At 39.3% G+C, this 22,315-nt stretch overlaps 1 protein-coding gene across 7 annotated transcripts in view; it reads right to left on the reverse strand.

Moving 5' to 3' along the window:
• Window positions 1-22,315, reverse strand: part of CNDP1 (carnosine dipeptidase 1) — a 30,274-nt gene that overhangs the window by 3,382 nt on the left and 4,577 nt on the right. The window contains exons 1-12 of one of the 7 annotated variants that reach the window (XM_090137303.1): window positions 14,657-15,105; window positions 13,206-13,367; window positions 12,594-12,759; window positions 9,601-9,720; window positions 8,879-9,022; window positions 7,386-7,548; window positions 5,427-5,515; window positions 4,055-4,255; window positions 2,641-2,725; window positions 1,906-2,066; window positions 355-519; window positions 43-184 (exon numbers count right to left, since the gene is read on the reverse strand). In XM_090137303.1, coding sequence (XP_089993429.1) covers window positions 43-184; window positions 355-519; window positions 1,906-2,066; window positions 2,641-2,725; window positions 4,055-4,255; window positions 5,427-5,515; window positions 7,386-7,548; window positions 8,879-9,022; window positions 9,601-9,720; window positions 12,594-12,704 — 1,381 coding nt within the window. In that variant the 5' untranslated portion in view covers window positions 12,705-12,759; window positions 13,206-13,367; window positions 14,657-15,105. The other 6 variants (XM_090137302.1, XM_090137307.1, XM_031589039.2 and 3 more) reach the window with 6 other exon arrangements.

The following is a 22,315-nucleotide window of genomic DNA, read 5'->3' on the forward strand; positions in this document are numbered from 1 at the left end:
AGACTTGCAGATATATCAAAAACTGAAAAAGAAGAGACATACCTGTTCTTATTGCCCTTTTTGCTGCTTTATATAGTGGATCATTAACATCAGCGACCCAAGGTTTAGCACCCAGGGGCATGGACACCTTCAGTTTGTTTGGACTGTTCCTCTTGGCAAATACATTCTCCAAATGGTTCACCACCTGCAGGGCAAACACTTTCCACCTAGAATCTTTCATCTTCTTGAAACTACCCTTGTAAACAGCTAAATGCAAGAAACATTCAATTCAGTTTATTACAGAGGGTGTAAAGATGTGAGGTGCTATGAAGACTTAGCTTACACAGTAGAAAGTACCTGGCTTTAGCTTCTTACCTGTTGTTTCACATCTGAAAGATCCATGTTGGGGACTTGGCGGATTGAGAATTTCCCTATGACTTTTGCTGGAATTACTGTTTTAATTCCTGGTTCATGAAAAGCTCCTTCAATCCCATGAATAGAGAGAGAAGGATAATGCCACAGGTGTTGAAGTATTTCTTCCTTCAAAAAATAAGATAAAAAATAGAAGGGATGACACTGGAACTGTTCACAATTGATAGAACCAAACTGAAGAAGCACACTTTTTTCATCCATGTTGTACATTTAGAACACAGAACACTCAAGATATTTGGTTTGTAATTTAAAAAAAAAAATGTTATCTTTTCATTCCAGAAAATACTTCTATTTCCTTCCAGTCTATATTTGTTTCCCTTTAGAAACATTTAGATGAGAAAAGCCTGTCATACACAATAAGAAAGGTGAAGCACAATTAAAAATATTTTGTCAGTGAATTTTTTAGTGCCAAGTTACATCAGAACAACTGATCTGGCCATCCGTGGATCTCAGTACTTCTACAAGAAGAAACCTGTGACCAGTTCAGCCAGACCGAATTCAGACAATACAGGGGAGAAATTATACTAATGACCAAAGTGGTAAGTGGTAAAGGGATAATGTTCAATTACCAGAATGATGTCTTTTTCTGGAGGAGATAAGGGGAAAAAATAAAGAAATGAATAAAAAACAAAGTGCTTATTAAAAGAGGAGAGGAGTGAAAGGACATCCTTTTTGTTTTTTCTTTTTTTTTTTTTCCTAATAACTCTGTAAACTCAATTGAGTGCAGAACTCCAGAGTGCCTCTCTTTCTTTGTGCTCCAGCTTTCTGGAGCCTTATGCACACATGCAATTTCTACTATTTCATCCACATCTGGGAGAAGCATCAAAACTTATTTACTGTTAATTATACTTATAGAAGACCAGTTATTGCAGTCTAGTTTAGACCATTTCAAAAGATTTTTCATAGAAATAAAAGCTAATATTGATACAATTACATTAGTGATAAAAATACAAAATACTCTACACTTTCTCCCAGCTGCAAGTCATAAGATCATAGAATCATAGAATGGCCTGGGTTGAAAAGGACCACAATGATCATCTAGTTTCAACCCCCCTGCTATGTGCAGGGTCGCCAACCACCAGACCAGGCTGCCCAGAGCCACATCCAGCCTGGCTTTGAATGCCTCCAGGGATGGGGCATCCACAACCTCCTTGGGCAACCTGTTCCAGTATGTCACCACCCTCTGTGCAGAGACATCTTTCTAAGCCAGCCCTTATCTGCAGTTTTTATTCATAATGTATTTTTTAATTCTGGCAAAGTGGCTTATAATCAAACCGTTTGGTTTGCATTATTCTTTTTCATTGATTTTTCATATTTTTGATTGCTTTACCCCAAAGCTTTCACTTTCCACAGATTAATTTTGTTTACTTTTTGGTGCTCTGTGTTCCTTTATTTTGAGTTTGCCTTTGGCAGAAAATATCTTTCAGTTTGGCTTTATCCATAAACACTATGAATGTGTAATTTAAATTCTTTCTGCTATGCATTTATGTTTACCTTGGTGCTGTAGAGGAGTTTTTTCACTCCACTATTATTTTTGTGTTCCTCTATATCATATTCAATAGATTCATACAATTTCTTATCCTCATCTGTCAGGGCAGCAACAGCATCATAGATTCCAGGGATCTGAATATGACCTGTGGGATCTACAAGGCTGTCTACAAAAGAAAATGAAGATATCAGTAAGACTAATTTCTTCTACTTGGAAATTGCAACTTCTTTTCCATTTTACTTAACTCTTTTGAGTTAATGAAATGAATAACCCTAACAAACAACTACTCTGTTTGCATCCATCAAGTTGCCTCACTTAACTTTATGTATTTTCATGTTTAGTAAGAAAAGCACTGAGCTGTTGTTTGTTTGCAGTGTGTAGAGGGTCAGCCCAGCTGCAGACATGAGAGCATCATCCCACTTAGAAACAAATCAGCATTAGATTGGGTGCTGCTACTTGCAACTTGCATACATATTCAGGTTGCCCACAATCCTAATCCATCCCAAATTAACAGGTTAATATTAGACTGAAAGGATAGCTGACATGTCTGTTCTTACAAGGGACATTCCCTTCCTCAGCTGCTCTCACCACAGCTATGCTGAGCTTAGGAAACCTAGGAATCATGCTTCTGTTGGACTTGCCCTATGCAGGTCATTAATTAAACATAGCACTGATCTTCATTAGGTTGATTGCTAGTTACTGTTCCCCAGCTACTCTCGAGCCGTGGTGCATATTATTACCCAGCAGAGCTATCAGGTCTGTCAGCGGCTCATGAATGATGCCTCCAAAAGTTCCAGAGTGAAGATCCTTGTCACCACCTTCTACCTGTGCCAAAAACATAGTTTACATAAGAGTAGTCCCTACCTCATTCTTCTGTGAGTATTCATTTTCCTCAGGAACTGGTACCTCACCTTTTCAAATGAGGCCACAAATAAAAAACTATTACATTTCTATTCATAAAATGGGAAACATGTCAGGAACAAACTGCTACTAGTAAAGAGAAGATAGGCCTCTGTTGTTAACCAATGGAGAGAGAGACTCAGCTCTTTATACTACTTACAGGTATTTGAAAGAAAGAATCCTCCATTCCCACCTTTACTTCAGTAAAATTAAATACATCAAAAGTATGTTGCATATTGCAGTTTTTAGCATTGTAGAATAAGTGCAAAAATATTCGTAACAATGGCAAAACCTTATTCTGCATTTATAAAATATATGTCCAAGTTTGAATTGAATTGTTGATTGTAACAAATAAGAATTTCAGAGCTCTCTTGAATCATACAACTTTAGAACAGAGAAAGGCATCTGGTTTATTAAATGGGTTATTTTTCCAGACACAATTTCACGCTCAGGTTTACTGTAAAATATATTCCTGCAACAAACTTGTTTAATCTTCTCTAAACCTCATTACAACCAGCTGTCTGGAAGCAGGCAGAGGTCATTTTTGATGTTTTAATGTCCTCATTTTTCTTAACCAAGACTTACACGAATTGAATAAAAACTGCTGAGGTTCTTTTGGTTAAAAACAAATTTTCATTCTTTTTCAAACATAAAGGTTAATGGAGATTTTTTTTTTTTTTTAGTTCTCTAGTTCTTTTCTCTCTGAATTCTTTTATGCTTAAAGTTTCCAGATATGAAATTTCACTTCAGAGTAGCTCACGTTGGCTGCTAAATATAATGCAGTGCACCATTATTTGCTTCTGCCAATGGTTACAAAAATTTTATGCTGCTTTTAAATTCAGAGATCCAACTAAACTGAATGCCTTTAGGCAGTGATGTTGCATTTAGCAATACCTGCTGCAGAAGGGCAAGAGCAGCAGGAGGAATAGGCTTGGAGTGGCAGTGGTCTACTACAGAAGGGGGCTGGTGGGGTGATCAGAAATAGCTGGAAGAGGAGAAGGAGAGCAATGGGATAGGGGAGAGATCAAAAGCGGAGAAATGACAACTGAAGAGAAACTAATGAAAGCAAATAAAGCTAACAACTGAAATAAGGAGGGAAATCTGCACAAGCAATGAAAAGCATAGAATGAAGAGTGGCATTTGTAAATACTCAACTTGCTCTCAGCCTTTCTCTGCATTCAGAGACAGATGTAATCTCAGATATATCACTGCTCACTGTCAGGGGGCTACTTCACAAAAATCCACATCCCTCACCTCCACAGAGAAGCAGGCATTGCCCCGAGTCCCATATATAAGGGCAGGCTTCTTCTTGCTCAGCCAGAGGTTGTCTGAAATCACAATGTAATCAACGTCTGATAAAAAGCCCTGTTTTTCTTCTTCAAGTAGCTTCTCCAGCCCCAAAGACCCTGCTTCCTCCATGCCTTCAATGACAAACTTGAAGTTTACTGGCATAGCCTGAATGAACATCAGAGAAGTCTGGATAAGGAACAAGCACTTTCAAAAATAAAAATGAATCTGTAAAAAGCAAAAGCAGACTGACTTACAGTATATATTCAGAAGACAGCAACATGGAATATATGGATTGTTTTAATAGAAAAGGCATTGGTAGATATATACATACAGTTTTCCTGCTAAACTTGTTTTTCTCTCCTTTTTTTTTTTTAAAGCATTAAGAAATATCTTTTTTATTTCTATTTCCATAAAACTTTTTGAGTTGCCATGGGATTTCTTTCAGTAATATTAAATATTGATGACTTTGGAAAGTGTGTTTAATAACAATTGCATTTTCACAGAAAAAATTTCTGTCCACTTAAACTTGCACTACTAGTGCCCATCTTGAAATCACTCGCAAAATTCCACTGCTGCGTTTTCCCTGCATGTTACCCATCATGAAGGTTAGTCACCTGGTGGTGAAAGTGCTCTTGGCAAATCCCTGTTAGTTGTCCTCATTAACCTGTAGCCCTGCTAGCTCATAAGAATGCATTTCTAAGAGTAACTAGAAGAACTTTTGTGGAATATTGAGAGTTACAAGTGCTGACATATCCTATAGGAGAAATAAGTGTGATCTCAGATTCCCTTTTCAATTCATTTTCTGATTATAGGCTGTAAGGATGCTTTCTGGTTTGATTCAATTCTCAAATTAAGCTCAGGAACAAATGTTTAGATTTAAATTAACTTGTGCAATGAATATGTTCACCAATGGCTCATCAAACAACCACAAAAATTTAGAAACAAACCACTCACGAGTATTGCCGGATGGTCTGTGCTGCTTTCTAGGGGAAGGTGTAATGACAAAGATTTTTTTTTTTTTTGCTTATTAAATATGACCTCATAGTATTAGCAATATGATAAAAGCTTTTGACACTGTCTCCTGCACAGTATTCTTCTCCTTTGCGGGACAGTGACAGCAAGACCATTTTTACATTGCTTACAGACTACTGAAAATAAAAATAGTCAAGTATACGTTCATATTGGAGTGGGATAAGTGCACTATAAATGGCATTAGAAATAAGCTAATATTTCAAGATAGACATACACTGCTGGGACTGAAACATATCATCTAAGTCACAAGAAGGCAAATACATTCCTCCAGAGAGATAACAACCAAGTCCTCACTTATACCTACTATTTTCAAGGCTCTAAACGTTTCCACTGCATTTATCCAAGCCAACACAGGTCCTTTATTATCTGTTGCTCCACGCCCATAGAGATTTCCTTAAATGAAAAAAAAAAAAAAAAGCTTTCAAGAAATTTTAAACTTATTTAGTCTCATCAATGCAATCTGCAAATTTCTATTGCCACAGAAGCTGTACCAGCATGTCAAGCGAGGTGTCAACAGAATCAGGATTTCCTTGATGTGTTTAAATTAAGGTGGTGGCTGTTTACCAGTGAAATGGTATGTTGGCTTTTCTTGTGATTTTTTAAAATTTTGTTTACTTGATATGGTGGTTTCTGCTACATGCTGTTTTTTTTTCATTTGTTTATTTCATTATTATTTCCACGCCTGTTTAAAGGAGCTTTTTGTTCCCTCCAGACATGCCTGAAGAGTTTGCACAAGATGCAGTTTCAGCATAGGTGACAAGCAGCAAAAGAGCACAGATGAGCACCACCACAGAAATGTGAACTACAAATACAGTTGGAGAATAATTTTTTAACAATCAGCCATATAGTTACATGGGACAGATTTTGATTTCATGTACAGCAGTAAATATCTGTGAAAGCCCCCACTGTAGGTGAAAGGGTTACCTTATTAAAGTTGTTTGGAACCAGTCCCAGCAGATGGAAAACAGTGACTTACTAGCTACAGGACTAGGAACCAGAATCTCTATGTTCTTGAATTCTCTCACCCTCTAACTCACCATCCACCATTTGTCTTCCTTCAGTGAACTTGTCCTGCAATCAGCTGAGCATAAGGATTGCTACCTCAAGTGAGGACGATATTTTTCCACTCACTGGTCCCAGGTGAACCTCATGAGGTTCAACAAAGCCAAGTGCAAGGTCTTGCAGCTGGGTCATGGCAACTCCCACTACCAACACAAGGTGGGGGGTGTAAGGATAGAGTGTAGCCCTGCCAAAAGTACTTGGGAGCACTGGTGGATGGCAAGCTGGATATGAGCAAGCAGTGTGCCTCACAGTTCAGCAAGCCAACCGTAACGTGGGCTGCATCAAAAAGAAGTGTGGCCAGCAAGTCTAGGGAGGTGATCCTGCCCCTCTACTCTGCACTGGTGAGACCTCACCTGGAGCATCCAGATGTAAAGTCCTCAGTACAGGAGAGACGTGGACCTGTTGGAGCATGTCCAGAGGAGTGCCACAAACATGATCCAAGGGATGGAGCACCTCCTCAATGAGGACAGGCTAAAAGAGCTTGGGGCTAATCAGCCTGGAGAAGAGAAGGCTCCATGGAGACCTGAGAGTGGCCTTTCAGTATCTAAAGGGGCCTATAAGAAGGGGACAGACTCTTTAGCAGGGTCTGTTATGACAGGACAAGAGCAAATAGTTTCAAACTAAAAGAGGAGAGATTTAGATTGGATATAAGGAGAAAGTTTTTTTAAGATAAGGGTGGTGAGGCGCTGGAACAGTTTGCCCATAGATGTGTTGGAAGCCTTATCCTTGGTGACATTCAAAGTCATAATAAACTTACACTCTGAGTAACCTGATGTAGCTGTAGGTGTCCCTGTTCATTGCAAGGAATTTGGACTAGATGATCTTTAAGGATCTCTTCCATCTGCTCAGAAGATTCTACAGTTGTATGAAATGCTCCTAAGTACCAGTATGCAGGAGAGGTGCTAAAGGATTACAGTGACTGACCCAACAACCCAATCTTAAAGCAGAAGTGGACTTTCTAACGATCACTAAAAAGTGACATTAATCTCACATGGCTCTTCCACACCAACTATTAAGCAGTCAGTGATGAGTCTCACCAATCACAGCATGGGATCAAGAAGTAAGGTTGCTGGATGTGTCCTGTCAGATTCCATGGGAGAAGTTCTTGTGCTGTAGTTAACAATATAGGGAACATCCTCCTACTGGAAATCTCAGAATCACATTTCAAATAATGACAGAACAATTATAATTTGGTACACACCATTGATTTCAGTCAATGTGTAAGGGTCAGTTTTCCAGCCATCTTCCTTTTTGGCAGGCTGCACATCCACGTGGCCATAGAAACAGATTGTGAGGTTTTGGGGATCCCTGCCAAGTTCCCCGAGAACAACAGGTGGCAGTGGAAGGTGCTGGCCATTCAGCAACTGTAGATCAGTATTATCAAAGCAACATGGAAAAAAAAAAAAAAAAAAAAAAAAAAAAAAAACCACCTTTGAAGACTTGCAAATGCTTTAAGAACCGGAGATCGCATTGCAAATAATTCTGCATCATTGATTTGATCAAGTCCTTAAATCTGACTTTGAATCCAAATCTAACCTGCTTAGAGAAATTAAGACTTTTTTTCCTTCACATTCTGCTGGGACTTTATGGAGTTTCTCTAACATTACATTGCAATAAATGAACTCTTTACTAAACTAGTACTTCTCAGTACTGGAGAGAAAGTTGACTGCTGTGTTGACAAAAGCATATCTTGTGACATTAAAATAGTCAAAAGCCACACAAAAGCTAATTTGGGGACTTATTTTTCAACAGACAGATGGCAGGAGGCTTGCAACTTCAAATAAATAAACAGAATAAAACTTTGCTGGCAGGAGGCAGCAGCAGAAATTTGGTAATGTTTTGAAAACAGGTTGTGGCTCTAAACTGCTCTTATAATTCACAGTTATGCAGAACAGATCACCACATCTTGGCCAGGAGAGGCTGGATATCTCACAGGGGTGAGAAATAAGAACTAAAAGAATGCACATACCTCTTTGAATTCACCAGTAATATTGGTTTATATTAATCTGTTGAATACTAAAATGTAGCTGCTTCTTGCCAACCAATAGAAAGCCCTAAGCAGAGAGAGATATGCCTCTGGTCTCTGATTCAACAACAGGTAATCCATTCCCTGCTGTTATTGACACAGGCTGTTGACATATATCTTGGCAATCATAATTGCATGCCATGTGCTCAGGTTCATTATGACTAGTCAATGACATAGCCTGATAGTATTAAAATATTGCTGTGCCGCAAGATTCTTGAGTTGAGATGTTCACTGACCTTCCCAGGAGCTTCATAGGAAGGAAAAGTGAATCCCTGGTCATGAGTTTTGAATTCCTCTGAGCACAGAAACCCAACAGCTTGGGGCAGGAAAGAGCCACAGCCTCAATGAGATGAGTAAACTGAAGATAAAAATTTCTCATAGGCTAACTCTTACCTGTTGTTTTCCAAGAATCATTAAGCCCCTCAAAAAACAAAGATGATGCTTAAGATCCCATTTCCGGTAACATTTTTCTTGTAAAAGTTACTTCCTCTTATGGAGACTTTGGTGAAGAGCTGATGCATTAACTGTGGTACATCATCAAGAACAAAGTTAAAATAAACCCTGGTAAAAATTCAGACCTTTTTCCTTTTCTTTCTGTCCTACAGTTAATGGGTAAAACATGACACATGCACAAATAAGAATTTAAAATACAAGAAATGGACATGCACCTGCTGTGACCCCAGGCTTACTGAATTAACAGTGGCTCCCAAAGCTGCAAGCCTGGCTGCTGCCAATGACATCATTCGTATTACTTCTTTCCTCAGGTCTGGTTGCACAGAATCACTTTTCACAGCCACCCATTCCTTGAGATTCTGCACAGCAAGAAAAGAACAGCTCCATAAGCTGGTTGATCTAAAACCCAGGAATCTGTAGTGACTGCCCTTTGTATATGAAAGCATCACACTGGAATAGAGTTTCCTTTCCATCCTATCAGCAATATGATGGAAGCTATATGTTTTCCAACTGATAAAGATTTGCCAAGAGCCAGGATTGCCTTTCTTATGCTTAAAATGCACTCGCCAACCTTGGCCCCCAGCAAATCATCAGAGCCCCATGCCAACCCCTCTCTGCAAAACTCCCTGGCAGGTAGCAGTAGGAGCTGTGAGTTCTGTTCACTTCTCCTGTTCTGGTACATTTTGACTCAGTGGAGCCTCTCTGCCCAAGCCCAGTCTGCAAATGTCCATGCAAATACCTCTCCCACCTGGAGGGTTCCCAGCACCGACTGGGAAAAAATTTACAATTTTGCTTTGTGGCACAAAGGTGGCATACCCAACTCCAGACCTGAAACCTACTGCTTTCTAAATGGCAAACACTTATCTGCCATGTGGAACACAAGCCTCCAGTCCATTAGTGCTGCCCTTCAACCATTTCCCAGCAGTATAATTCCTACCTCGATGAAGTCGCTTTGATGTGCTTCAACGTAGGGGAAGATCTCAGTCTCCAGCACTGACAAGGATGACAAGGACATTCTTGCCATCAAAGAGCAGCACAAGGCTGAGGTGGGCACTATCTGAAAGTGGAAGATAAAATTAAGCATTAGAGAAATCCTGTAACGTGCACTTCTTTTCTGTGCTATGAACCACAGACAACTGCAGAATACTGAACCTTCTTTAAGTCCTCCAAACCAGGAGCAGGAGAAAGGATATCTGAGTTATTTTATCACATAAAATCTGCAATCATTCATAATCAATCTTCCAAAAGAAAAAAATAGTGAAAAAAATGACCAAAGAGTAAACAGCTTTGTGCTTTGCAACTTCTGCTTTGGAAGGAAATCAGGGGAAGTATTTTCCGAAGAAATTCTCGCTGCATCAGTTTTCAATGCACAGCTTCACACTGCACATTCTGCAAAGACAGCCGCAGGGGAAGGCCTGCAAACAGCAGCACACGGCAGCTGCCCAGGGGAGTCATCTTTCCTTTTCTCCATTTCCAGAAAAGGAGGAAAATAGATTCCCTGACACACACTCTGTTTTTCACATGAATAAGGAATAACAGCCCCAGCAAGAAAACTAATCGGTGCTGTAGGTGAACAAGAACAGCAGCAATACTGAGACACCTAGTAAGTGCAGAATTCATTTAGTGCTTACAAACCTCTTCTGCATCTTGCTTTTCCTGAGATGGGTAATGATTTAAAAATGTAATTTTTAAAAGTGTTTTTCTTTCTTTCTGAAGTTTCATTTTCTTGTTTCCTTGAAGTTCTTACTGTAGTTCTTTGAATAGGTGCTAACCAAGTAATATATAGGGTGAGGCTAAACTCAGAATAGCTGCTGTGTTGGGCTGTACGATGGGATGAATCCCAAGGTCATGACACAGAACATTGACTATGCAGGTCCAGCCATAATTCCTTAACTCTGATGCATCATAAAATGATGATCTACAGCAATAACAATAATTTCAGGTATGTTTTTTTCCAACAGATAAGGAGTATAGGAAACCTGTGTGGAGAATAGAAGAGGGAAAGAAGGGAAGGGGAGTAGGAGAGTGGAAAAAAGAGCTGGGATTACCCACCTGCAGAATAACAGTCAGCTAAGGCGCAGTAGCACCAAGTAGCCTGGTGTGTTTCCAGCAACAGGCACACCCACTGTTACTGCAGTGACACTTCGAACCAGCAAGGAAAACAGCAAAAACAACAACAAAACACAAAAACTTCACTTTTTTTTTCCCTAAAATAACCAGACTATATAAGCCCAGTCAAGATTTTCAGTTAGTTCATCTCCTAGACCTTAATTACTTGAAAGAGTTTGCAATCTTGATCTTTAAAATCAAACTAGAGAAAGCAAACCTCCAAGATAATGGTAACTAAAAACTGTTTTTGTGGTTTCACTATTGACGTAAAAGCCTGCAAGACCTGTTTTTAGACAGGGAGCTCTTTATCCCTTTGTCAAAGCACATTTACCTGTAAAAACTACAGATTTGTTTTCCTATAGAGACAAACCAGACAAAACAGCTTTGAAAATAATCTCTGAAACACTGCCTCGGCTATGCCTTGTAGGAATTTGGCGAAGAACAGATCCTGAAGTTGAAGACTGAACATAGAGATCCCTAACATATGATGTGCAGGCACCATTTTCCAATTTTTCCTTTCAAGCAAAGTTTCTTCTGCATTACCTGTGACACGAGCCGTTCTTTGAAGTAAAAACTTGAGAAGCTTTGTAACACTAGATGTAATCACCACTGTCTGGTTCCTCATTCCTGCTGACACTGGGAACACTGGTATTGCAAGAGACCAGTTCTGGAATACATTAGAGCTGCAAAGCACAACTACAGAGGTCACCTGCTGATTGAGACAAGAAAAATCCAAACCTAGGGCAATTTTAGGATGGAGATGGTAAGCGTGAAATATAATTTAAGTGATAAGATTTGAAGGAAAATATCATAAAATCATTAAGGCCTGAAAAGACCACTAAGATCATCTAATCCAGCCATCAACCCATCATAAGAAAAAAGAAAAATCAAGCAATGGTCAGAGAGCCACATTCTTCCCACAGTTTTCTTTATGAGAAGGTAAACCTTGCCTCCAGCAGGTGGACCTAACCAACCATCATCTTCAAATACTACCATCATCTATCACAGAAGCAACAATTTGGCATAAAACAAAAGGGATTTTTCAAGCAAGCTTGAAAACATTCAAGACATTTAAGAGGAGACAAGTTTCTAGGATTTAGCAATAAAAATGTGGTGGAGAATGAGGATTTGAAGTTTAGTAGGTAAAGTTATTGTAGACAGCTTTGGGTGGATCTTCAGTAGGGATGGCTTAACAACAGCAGTTTCTCAACAGGCATCCCAAACTTCCAAAGCCCAGTCTGGCTATTTCTTCCAGCCTTTGGCTGTGCAAATGGCTGCAAAAATTTGGCAACTGAAGTCCATTTTATAGAGAGCAAGTGTGATCACACATACCACCAGCAGGACTTCCCAGATGCAAAGAGAAGACATGGCTGGGAATCCCATGTGGGGGCAGCGGTGGCTCTTCCCTGATGAACGGGGTTTACTGACAAAGGTGAAATCTTGACACTTTCCAGGATGCTGCCTGGATGGATACAAAGGTTATTTGGGCTGTGATACAGCAGGCTATCTCTGAAAGAAGCCCAAAGTACAGGGGGATGATAAATGTCAGGCAAGAGGCAGGCATAGAGGCAACCTTTATGCAATTTGCAACAGCTGTGTCTGCATGATGTTGCCTCACCTCACTTGAACCAGGAGCAGGTTACCTTCATTTTGTCACAAAATCTCCTAGATGCTTCAGTTTCACTTGCATTTCACTCATTCTTTCTAGTTTGCTATTTCTAGACCGTGACATGGTAAGTACTTGCAATGAATGTGTCCTCATTTAATCTTATTCTGTAAAACAAAACAGGCTTTTCTAGTTTCAGCTACCTAAAAAAGTACCTTTTGGGTATGTTGCACTTGAACAAGGAAGGTCAGAACACAGGTTACAATATGGCTGTTAAAGTAACCACATTCATACAATGAATAAGTACTGATTTCTCCATCATCCATAGTTTTCCCTCTTTCTGTTCATGTATTCTGTCTTTCTGAATTGCATGCATTTTCACTGTAAAAAAAAAATAAATGAGTATGTATATTCGGCAGCTTTGAGTGACTTGAAGGAACACAGTTCTTTTAATATTACTCAAAGGTCAGTATCACAGAAGGGCTTTTGTATGGGGGACATGTAGTACGGTGAGGTTATCTTCCTCTTTATATGCTACATATGAATGACTTGGAAGAGATGCAGAGTCATGTTTCGAGTCATGTTTTATTAGCTTCTAACCACTTAAGAAAAAGAAAGAACTAAAACCCTGTGGAAGGAAAAAAAAAAAAAAAACCTCCTCCAAGCAAGCAAAACATTCTAAGAATAAGTGAGATAATTGTGAGCTTTTTCAGAGACAGTCTTCAATAAAAGTTTTAAGAATGTCATAAGACTTTTTTTTTTTTTTTTTAAGAGATAAGCATTAAACAATGGCAAAGTTCAGAAATTGAATGCAAGGAGATACTTACATAGTCCTCCAAAGCAGCAGAGCACACCAAAGACTCAAACAAGAAATTAGGTAGCAGAAGTGTTGTGCTGCACTGCAGGGAAACGGGGAGCAGCAGATGGGGCTTCTCATCCACGCATTGCTCATGCACAAATAAGGCTGCTAGAAAGTGTCTGGACAGTGTCTGGGAAAGGTTGTGCAAAAAGAAGGTCAGTTTGATAACGGAGTAGAAAGATTTCAGGCAAGGCTGAAATAGCTCAGTGTTGCAAGGAGGGAAAAACAATCTGAAAGGATGATAAAGCCTGCAAAAGAAGAAACATCAAACAAAGACTTCAGTGTTCAATTTCAAGTGTGTTTGAGTTATTGTCATTTTAAAGAGCAGTTGCTGCCTTATAGGAAAGTGCAATATGACTATTTTTAGAAATAATTTCTGACAGTCACGCACTTTCTCTTCCTTTGTTTCTTTGCAGTGAGAACACCGCGTGTCTCATTTCCTTCCATCTCCTTAAGTACTGTTAAAAGAAAACTTAGTGTCCTTAGAGGATGATTTAACAAGAAATCCAAGCTGATTCTTTAACTTGGATGTATCTCTGATAAAATATCAGCTAAGCTTACAAAGATTTGAGAATTCCCGGATGTGCTTTTCCACCATTCTCACCATTCTTGACATGTTTATCTTAGGTGACTCCTCCCAGAGATGCTGAGATGCAGCATTTGACTGGGGAGCTGCAGAGATTACCGATGAGAACTGAACATATTACAACCAAGCTACAGAAAGAATAAAGGCAGAAACCACCTACTTTTCAAATAATAAAAATAAAATTTGATGTGAAAAGAAGTAAAAAAAAAAAAAAAAAAAAAACCACATGTATGGTGGTAGGAGTTAGTTAATAATAGCAGGCTCCCTTGAGAGAAATATTCCCTCTATCGAATCACCATCAGGGTAGATAGAGATACCTGAGATGTTATTTAACTTCCTTTAATGATATTCAGCAAGAAGTGTTCCATCTTTAATGGAAGCAGGCAGCCGAGGACCAGAGGCCACTCCAGCTGGGCAAGGCTCCGCAAGGCATTGAAGTACAGCTCTGCAGGCCAAGGACAGACCTCGTGCAGCCACTAGAGGTGTAACAACATGGAGCCACACAGATCTGGACACGAGCACCCTCACAAAGTCTGACTGCGTGGAGATGGTTAAAGAAATGGCATCAAGTCCAGAGAGCTGCGTAACAGCAAGGATGCTGTTTGGTGGGGAGCAGAGGCAACCCTGGCACTTGCTGCCAGATGAGGCTGGAGCCTCCAGCAGAAGCCCTGAAGAAACACTGAGTGTGAGCTGCCTTGAGGGCTTTTCAGAGAATGGCAGTGGTTGTTCTTGCACTTTTTGCTCACACTGACTCAGAGAGAAAAAAAAATAAGCCTCCGTTTATCAGTTCTGGTTTGCTATATTGCAATAATAGTGAAGAAGAAAGTCCTTACCTCTACGTTGTCTTGTTTTGCAGCTTTATGGCTGGTGATGAGACTGAGCTGGAAAAGATCTCCTCTGCCACGTGCAGAGCAAGGGCATTAATCTCAATTCACGGTTGTGTCCTGTTGTTATGAAGGGTTACTTGAGAGTTAAAGATTAACTGTTGGTTTAGATGTTTAAATCTGTTCCTCTATCATATAATAATCCAAGCAGGAAAACCAATTCACTCACACAATGATTCAGTAGAAAATTTCCCTTCCCCTTCCTCCTTTTCTCTCTGCAAGTGTTGGATCCTCATAGCAATCTCAGCATCAGAAAGCACTTGAGCAATTCTGATAAGTGTTCCTGCTTTACAGAGCGTGCTTTGGAGGACGGAGAGAAGAGAGATGGCTTTTGTTTGCTGCTTCAATTTGAAAACTGGAAAATAAAAGTGTACGTTTCTCCTAAAGGGAAAATCTTCTTCCAGGGAGTAATATTTCACTCTTTGTCCACTGAGGAAAACTTAATATTTATCTAAGATTTTTTTCTGATATCAACTGAGTTTACAATCAGATAAACCCTGGTTTAAGGAGATCCTTAGATCTGATAGCTGAGCTGCCTTCTTCTCTTTTCATAACAAAAGGTTAATATGAAAGAACTTCAGGAGATACTGAACTACACGCAATAGCATGTAAGGCTGAGCTATTAATCTGGATCGTAATGTCCTCTAGAACACAGTGAGCACCAAAAGGAAAAATACAATATACACAAACACTGTTTACTGACTTTCTGGGATGACACTTGGCATTATAATACCTATATAATACATATATAATACCTATATAATACATATATAATACCCTCTTGGATATGGGTAGTCTCATCATCATTTTTACAGCCAGTTCTTCCTTACAAAAGAGCCTCTGAACTTGTAGCAGATTCCTCATTTTAGGTGCTTGTGTCTGTATACAAGCTTTATCCTTATGTTTCTCTGTCCATTTGGAAGAAGCTGCTATTCAATTATTAATACCTTGTATTAACAAGTCTTACAAGTGAGGTCATGCCTCATAGCGTTAGGCAGACATTTTCATTTATGTATTTCTTCTTTATTTAATATATAAAACCCATTTGCAAGTGAAATGCAAAATTTGGGGGAATATTAAATACTTATTCATATTTAAAATATTTCTATTTTTGCATAAATCTTGCCTTCCTTTACCCTAACTTTATATCTGTTTCTTGTTGGAGTTTTACTTGCATTACAATCATAAGCATAAGATTAGAAATAGGTCAACTAAATTTGTAGTCATTTAACTCTATTTATCACTATACTACAGGAAAATAATATGATTGTGGGAACAAAAAGGAGCGATGATTACTTTGTAGCTTATTATTTCATTGCTAATTGCTCCTTAATTTATACCTTATAACTTGGAACAAGGTTTAGAGTCCACAGGGTAATAGATTTTCTGTTTGATGGTCATTATACCATTTATGGAGTATCATAAACATTGACAACATTGTTTAGAAGCTTTTTATACGCAGGCAGCTTTATCTCCTTCATAAAAACACTGTGATGGTAGCTTATTAACTGCAAAAAAGGCTCACCTTCAAGGAAAGATAACTCAATTTGAATAGTTCAGCTAAGTGCTGACATGGACACCTTCTCCCTGGTAAGTCTTCAAGCAAAAGGAAGTAGCTTACAGAAAATTAAGAGAATTAAAACAGCAGGTTAAAGTGAAGGAGAACCAATGTCTTTATGTATCTTGTCCTTTGAAAAGGTAAGCTATCCAGGTCAAAGATGGTCTCCTACTTCGACTTTTTACTATACCTCAGGGAAGCAGCCTCACTTGGTTACAAAGTGTTGATGCAAATATGAGTAACTTAATTTCAGAAGCAATTCAGCAGAAGTAGCATGCCTTAATTGTCATCTTAATTTAAAAATATCATAAGTAATTACAATACTAAATTTGAGAGAGCAAATATGTAAGAAATACACTGTTGGGAGAAATACTTCATAGGCAGAGAAATGATATAATGAGTTTCACCACTACCCATCACTCTATAAGCAATTACCTCTAGCTCCAGCCAGCTATTTTTCATTTCTTGAAGGTATATTTCAGGAGAAGGAGAATGATATTGCAATATCACAATCAGTGGTATCTGGTAATTATTGCAGCCAGTATGATTTCAGTCATGAGGGTGGTATACTGAGAAATGAAATTTAAATTATCTCCTCCTCCTAGTAGCGTAAATCCAGAATGTAGAAACTCCTTCACACAATTCCCCAAAATATCAGTCACCTCCAAGCATTTCTGCTTCTGCTCCCAGTGCAGCAGCAAGCCCTTCCACCTCCTCACTCTTGCCCACATCACGCTGCAGTTTAAGTAGAATTTTCCAGACATTGTTTCTTGAGGTACTCATAACTGATGCCAAAATCTGGAACTACAAGTTAGGCAGCACTCTCTGCTGCAGAATTTGTCAGACAGAGCTGTGAAATTCACTAGTAGAGAGGCAAAGACCACTAAGATCCAGAATTAACAGCTGCTACCTAACCACTGATAATCCCATTTGGGTATGGCTATGGAAAGAGATCATTTCATGGAAGATCTCAGTTCCCAGGCAACAGGTCACACAGTGCTTCACAAAGGCTGGTGGCTGTAGGCTGTGCTGCATTTGAAGCAGTGATGCTCAGCACCTCTCAGGAGCAGGGCCACCAAGGCTTACAACACTGTAAAACAGCTATTGGTTACATGGAGACTTCCCACCGTGTAGTTCTGGTTCAGCAAGAGCTCTGTAAACAGATCTCTGACCACACAGAGTTTATATGACAGCCTGGGGAAGAATAAAAAATTCCTCAAGCATCTTCTCCAGTACAGTGTATTGAATGGTGGGATACAAGACTTTCTATTTTTTCAGGAGCAAGATTGTAAATTTATTTAACAGTTAAGCAGAAATATTTTCAAATGTTAATCATGCTAAAGTGACTGCAAGAGGTTCTGCCAGTCTTAATATCCTTCAGGCAGCTTTGCTTAGACAAACCACAACAGCATTCTTTCAGGGGTGATTAATGCTCTCCATGCAGGTGAGGTTCTTACCCATAGATAACTCACAGGCAGCAGTTATGCAGTAACTACAGTCAGACACTGGCTTTACAAGTCTGCAGCACTAAATTGATGCTAATCATGCAGTACATCTTTTACATATCTTCATGCTGCCTTCTCCCAGGAGAAAACATTCTGTGGGGCCCAGAAGCCAGCAAAGGCAGGGGGTGAGGGCCTGAGGGGATGGTGTGCAACATGCCCCTGGGAGTACCAAGGAGTTAACACTGTGGGATAGTTCACTGACCTCTGCATCCCGGCTGCCACAAGCAGCAGCCTTTGAATAAAGCCTGTGTATTTCCATCACTGCCATTCTGTTGTTGGAGAGAACCAAAGCAAGCAGAGAGGTACTTATCTTAAACATAATTTGCTCTTAAAGAGCTCAAAAATAACTGTTCATACATGTTTATACATACATATAAACGCATATGTATAAACACATAAGCAAAACTTGTTTACTAGTGTAGCTGATGTTACTGTTGGGAGGTCTGTGTGGTTGTAACTTAATTAAGGAGGAATACGAGATATTTCATAGCACATCTCTTCTATCAAAGTACCACTGTTTATATCAAGGTTAAAATAAATACTGCCAGAGCCCAGAGCAGGTGTGTATGTGTTAAACTGAGCCTCTGCACCAATGATGTGTTGTGCACACCATACCATCAACAGCCTGTTTTGTGAGAGATGCGATAACATCCCAGCAATAGCACAGGCAGATAATTACAAGGCTGGTGTCTTCAGTTAGTAAACTAGTTCATACCTGGGTACTATGTTAGATGCCTGCATGTTGGCTCTGAGCCTGCTAATGAGTGAAGTAGATCAAGGCAAGTAGGTCAGGCACCTTGGATGAGATGCAATAAACTTAATGGCAATGTCAGTGGGAAAAGCGGCCTTACTTGTTCCACCAGGGTTTACAGTCTAAACATAAGATATTTTGCCTACAAATAAGCGTTCTGTTCCCCTTTATGACAGCCTTTTTGAGCGGAGGAAAGGTTTCCCATATGTTCAAAGGCCTTCCAATAGAAGTGCAGCACATGCCTTGACATGGCTTAAAAAACAGCAATGGCTTTACATTTTTTGTACTATAGGCATCGAACATTTAGAAGTGATGTTTTCATAGCTCTTAGCCTCTAAGTGAATGACAGTTCTGAAAATCAGTTTTGGATATAAGCCATTAATCCTACACTCCAAATGCCTAAATCCTCATATAAGTTCGGGAATTTTTGTTGAAATATTTGATGTAATCCATGAAGATGCATAAAGTTAGTATCCATTTGGTGCACTTCAGAGGGAAAAAAAATCACATCTTAGATATACATCCCACAGATGACAACACTCTTGCACTTAAAATGAGTAACACTCACTGGCTTTTCTATTCTGCTTTTTCTGAAGCACTTTTTCTGTGTGATCCCACCCAACTGATCAGCAGCCAAACCCCTTCTGGACTCTGGCCTTCCTTCCCCTGCCTTCAGCAGATTGTTCTTAATTCTAAAAATTAGGAAACTGAAAGGAGTCACGTGGCCAGGTGCAAAGATGCCTTAGAGAGACAGAAACAAAAATATCAAAACACATCCAGTGAAAAGAGGAAAATTCTTTTCTGCCACAAGGATGATGCTACGCAGCCAAAAGAGCCAACCATACTTTGGGGTGCATGAGGCCTAGCACTGCCACCAAGCAGGGGAAGGGGTTGTCTTGCTCTGCTCTTTGCAGCCACACTTTGAGTACCACATGCAACTTTGGGTGCCACAACATAAGAGGGACATAAAACTACGAGAGAACATCCAAAGGAGGGATTACAAAGATAGCAAAGAGTCCAGAGGACAAGGTGTGTGAGGAGCAGCTGAGGTCCCTGGGTTGATTCAGCCCAGAGCAGAGGCAGCCGAGGGGAGGCCTCACAGTGGCTGCAGCTCCTCTTTTTTCCATCTACTTGCACAATATCATGATTCTTTGATTATTTGCTGCACACTGGGACTGACACAGGTGAAAATCCTTTACCTTAATCCATGAAACTACATAGAAACTTCCATAATGAAGCACTGAAAATACAGAGGTGCCACTATTTTTCTTTCCACATGGGAAAAAAACAATACCTGTGTCTTTTGTCATGCCCCTTTCATCAGAATACAAGGAAACCTTTTGATGAGCAGATGTATGAATCTTTCTTGCCACAAGTCAGTATCCTGAATTAAAAAAAAAAAAAAAACCATAGAAACCAGAACACTCTTTCCTCGCATGCCCTGGGAATGTGAAGAGCAGCTCCCTCCCTTAATTCTATACAGGTTAGGATTACATTTTTTCCTGCTTATACGTATAGGAAACCAGCTGAACAGGTGGATTTCTGTAACAGAACCTGAGAAGTGCACACAAATTTTGCAGGTAATTTATGGCAAGCAAACAGGAACAGAAGATAATGGCATAATAAAATGTACTCCGTTTTCCCATCACATTTGGAGAAGAAAAAATATTCATAATATCAGTATTTCGTTTCCCAACTTGCCATAGGCCTGCTTTCATCTATCCAGTCATACGCTCTTGGGGCAAAAGAGAACTTACTGTTAAAAGTGTTGCTGGAGGCAGGATGTGTCTCTATTCCCAACGCAGTAACTACAAAAAGAATTCATCTAGAAGAGTCTAGCTTGGAAGCATAATGGGCATAAGGATACAAAGTTCAAACTCTCCCTTTAGTATCTTACATGAATGATATCAGCTGAATGCAATGGCACCGTGGATGTCTCAGATTCTTCAGAAGCATGCAGCATCTCCAGCCACAGGTAAACACACCTGTTATCTACCTAAACTTGCTCTTTCTTAGCTAGGAAGAAAGGAAATACAGAGATACTAGATATACAGAGATACTTGATATCGCACTTCGCTGAGGCTTTATATGAAGTCTATGAGAGAGAAGAAAGAGCACATTTTCCCATAAACAGCTACTTTTCAAGGAGTCACATTTATAGCATAAAAAAATAACATCAGCTTGAAGTAGTGTGGCTGATTCCTTTTGAATCATCTCAGCACGATGCCATTTTATCTGGATATTTCATTCATCCCTGTGACTGGTAATTGGACCCTAACCGGATAACAGATTTAGTGGGATCAAGCTCTCAAATTCAGAGTACCGTGAAAAAAAGAGAGTTTTTCATCTTTAAACTGAAAGATAAATGGATGTTTTCCAGGTGATACGTGCCACTTTAAGACCTGAAGTAAGGGGCTTACAGGGTGTGTTGTTTCGCATTTGGTGCATTCCCCATTAATACTAAGATACAAGCTTTTTCCCATGCCAATCTTGACAACTCTCAGAAAATTGGTGAATCTGAGAAAAATGACAGACCAAGCTTGTGAATTGATGCATTGTTTGCCAGCATAGCTGTCTTACCTGAAGTACCCAATCCTCTCTCAGAATCCTGCATATTCCTGGATATATTAGCCTCACTAATGCATTGGTGTCTATGAATTTATACGGAAGAAGAGACTGACCCATTGCAGACTCCTTGCTACTGAACAAATATCAAGCCCTTATTTCAAATTCATTCTGTTTTAACGTTAGCATTGTGTAATTATTTTCAGAATCTTTCTTCTACGCCCTTTAAGACTTGTGGTCTCTTAGTGGCAGAGATCATAGAATCATAGGCTCACCGAGGTTGGAAAAGACCTCTGAGATCATCCAATCCAACCACCTGCCTCCCACCCATATTTTCCCACTAAATCACGTTCCTTCATTTCATTAAAGCTCTTCCACATAAATCAAATTACAGGAAGGAGTTGGAGGAGTACTCCACTCCAGCTCTCTCCACTCTCCCTAACAAGGACAGAATAGCTGAACCTGTTTAACATTTGGAGCAGATAATGCTAATCAGCTGTTAGTGAGCACTGCTTCAAGGTGACAGCAGCATCCTGCTAACTCTGTTGTATTTGTACATATATGGTTGTGGAACCACAAGGCATGAAGAAAATGAGATGTATCATCTTAAATATTTTAACTTGATGACTGAATCACCTTTCATGTCATACAGGAACACTTTTGCAGAGCGACAATATAATACAGCGTCATTCCCTATCAATTTAAAACTAAGTAAATCTAGCACTCCCTAATTATTATTTATAGGTTTTTTAAAAATTTATTCAGTCTTTTAATTAATTCTTAAGATGAAATTTAATTGCCTTGTATATCTTGAACTTCAGGAATTGGTTATAATTTTATACAGTAAACAGTTCACATTTGTTCTTTTATTTACTCACTATTCAAGAGAACAATAAAACAGTCATCTACAGATGTTGCTTTTTATTGACATTTAGTGGTTTTATTTATATGTAGACAGAATCAGCAGCCTTCAAAGGATCCTTCCTCAAATACTATTCATGCACATTGCTTACGGACTTCAACTTTACCAAGACTGGTCATCTTGTGCGCATCAGCGAATTGCAATTGACCACTGCAGAACATGCATCCAGAAGCAGAACAGAGAAGAGGTGTCTCTGCACTAATACTTCCTTAAGTATCTTCCTAATAACTGAACATTATTTGAAACTGATATATATTTGGCACTTTTTTTTGCCATTGGTCAAATCTGTTGCAATAGGCTATAACAT

The sequence above is a fragment of the Phasianus colchicus genome, chromosome 3 (genome assembly GCF_987193195.1).
Source record: "Phasianus colchicus chromosome 3, bPhaCol1.hap1.1, whole genome shotgun sequence".
Lineage (NCBI taxonomy): Eukaryota > Metazoa > Chordata > Aves > Galliformes > Phasianidae > Phasianus > Phasianus colchicus.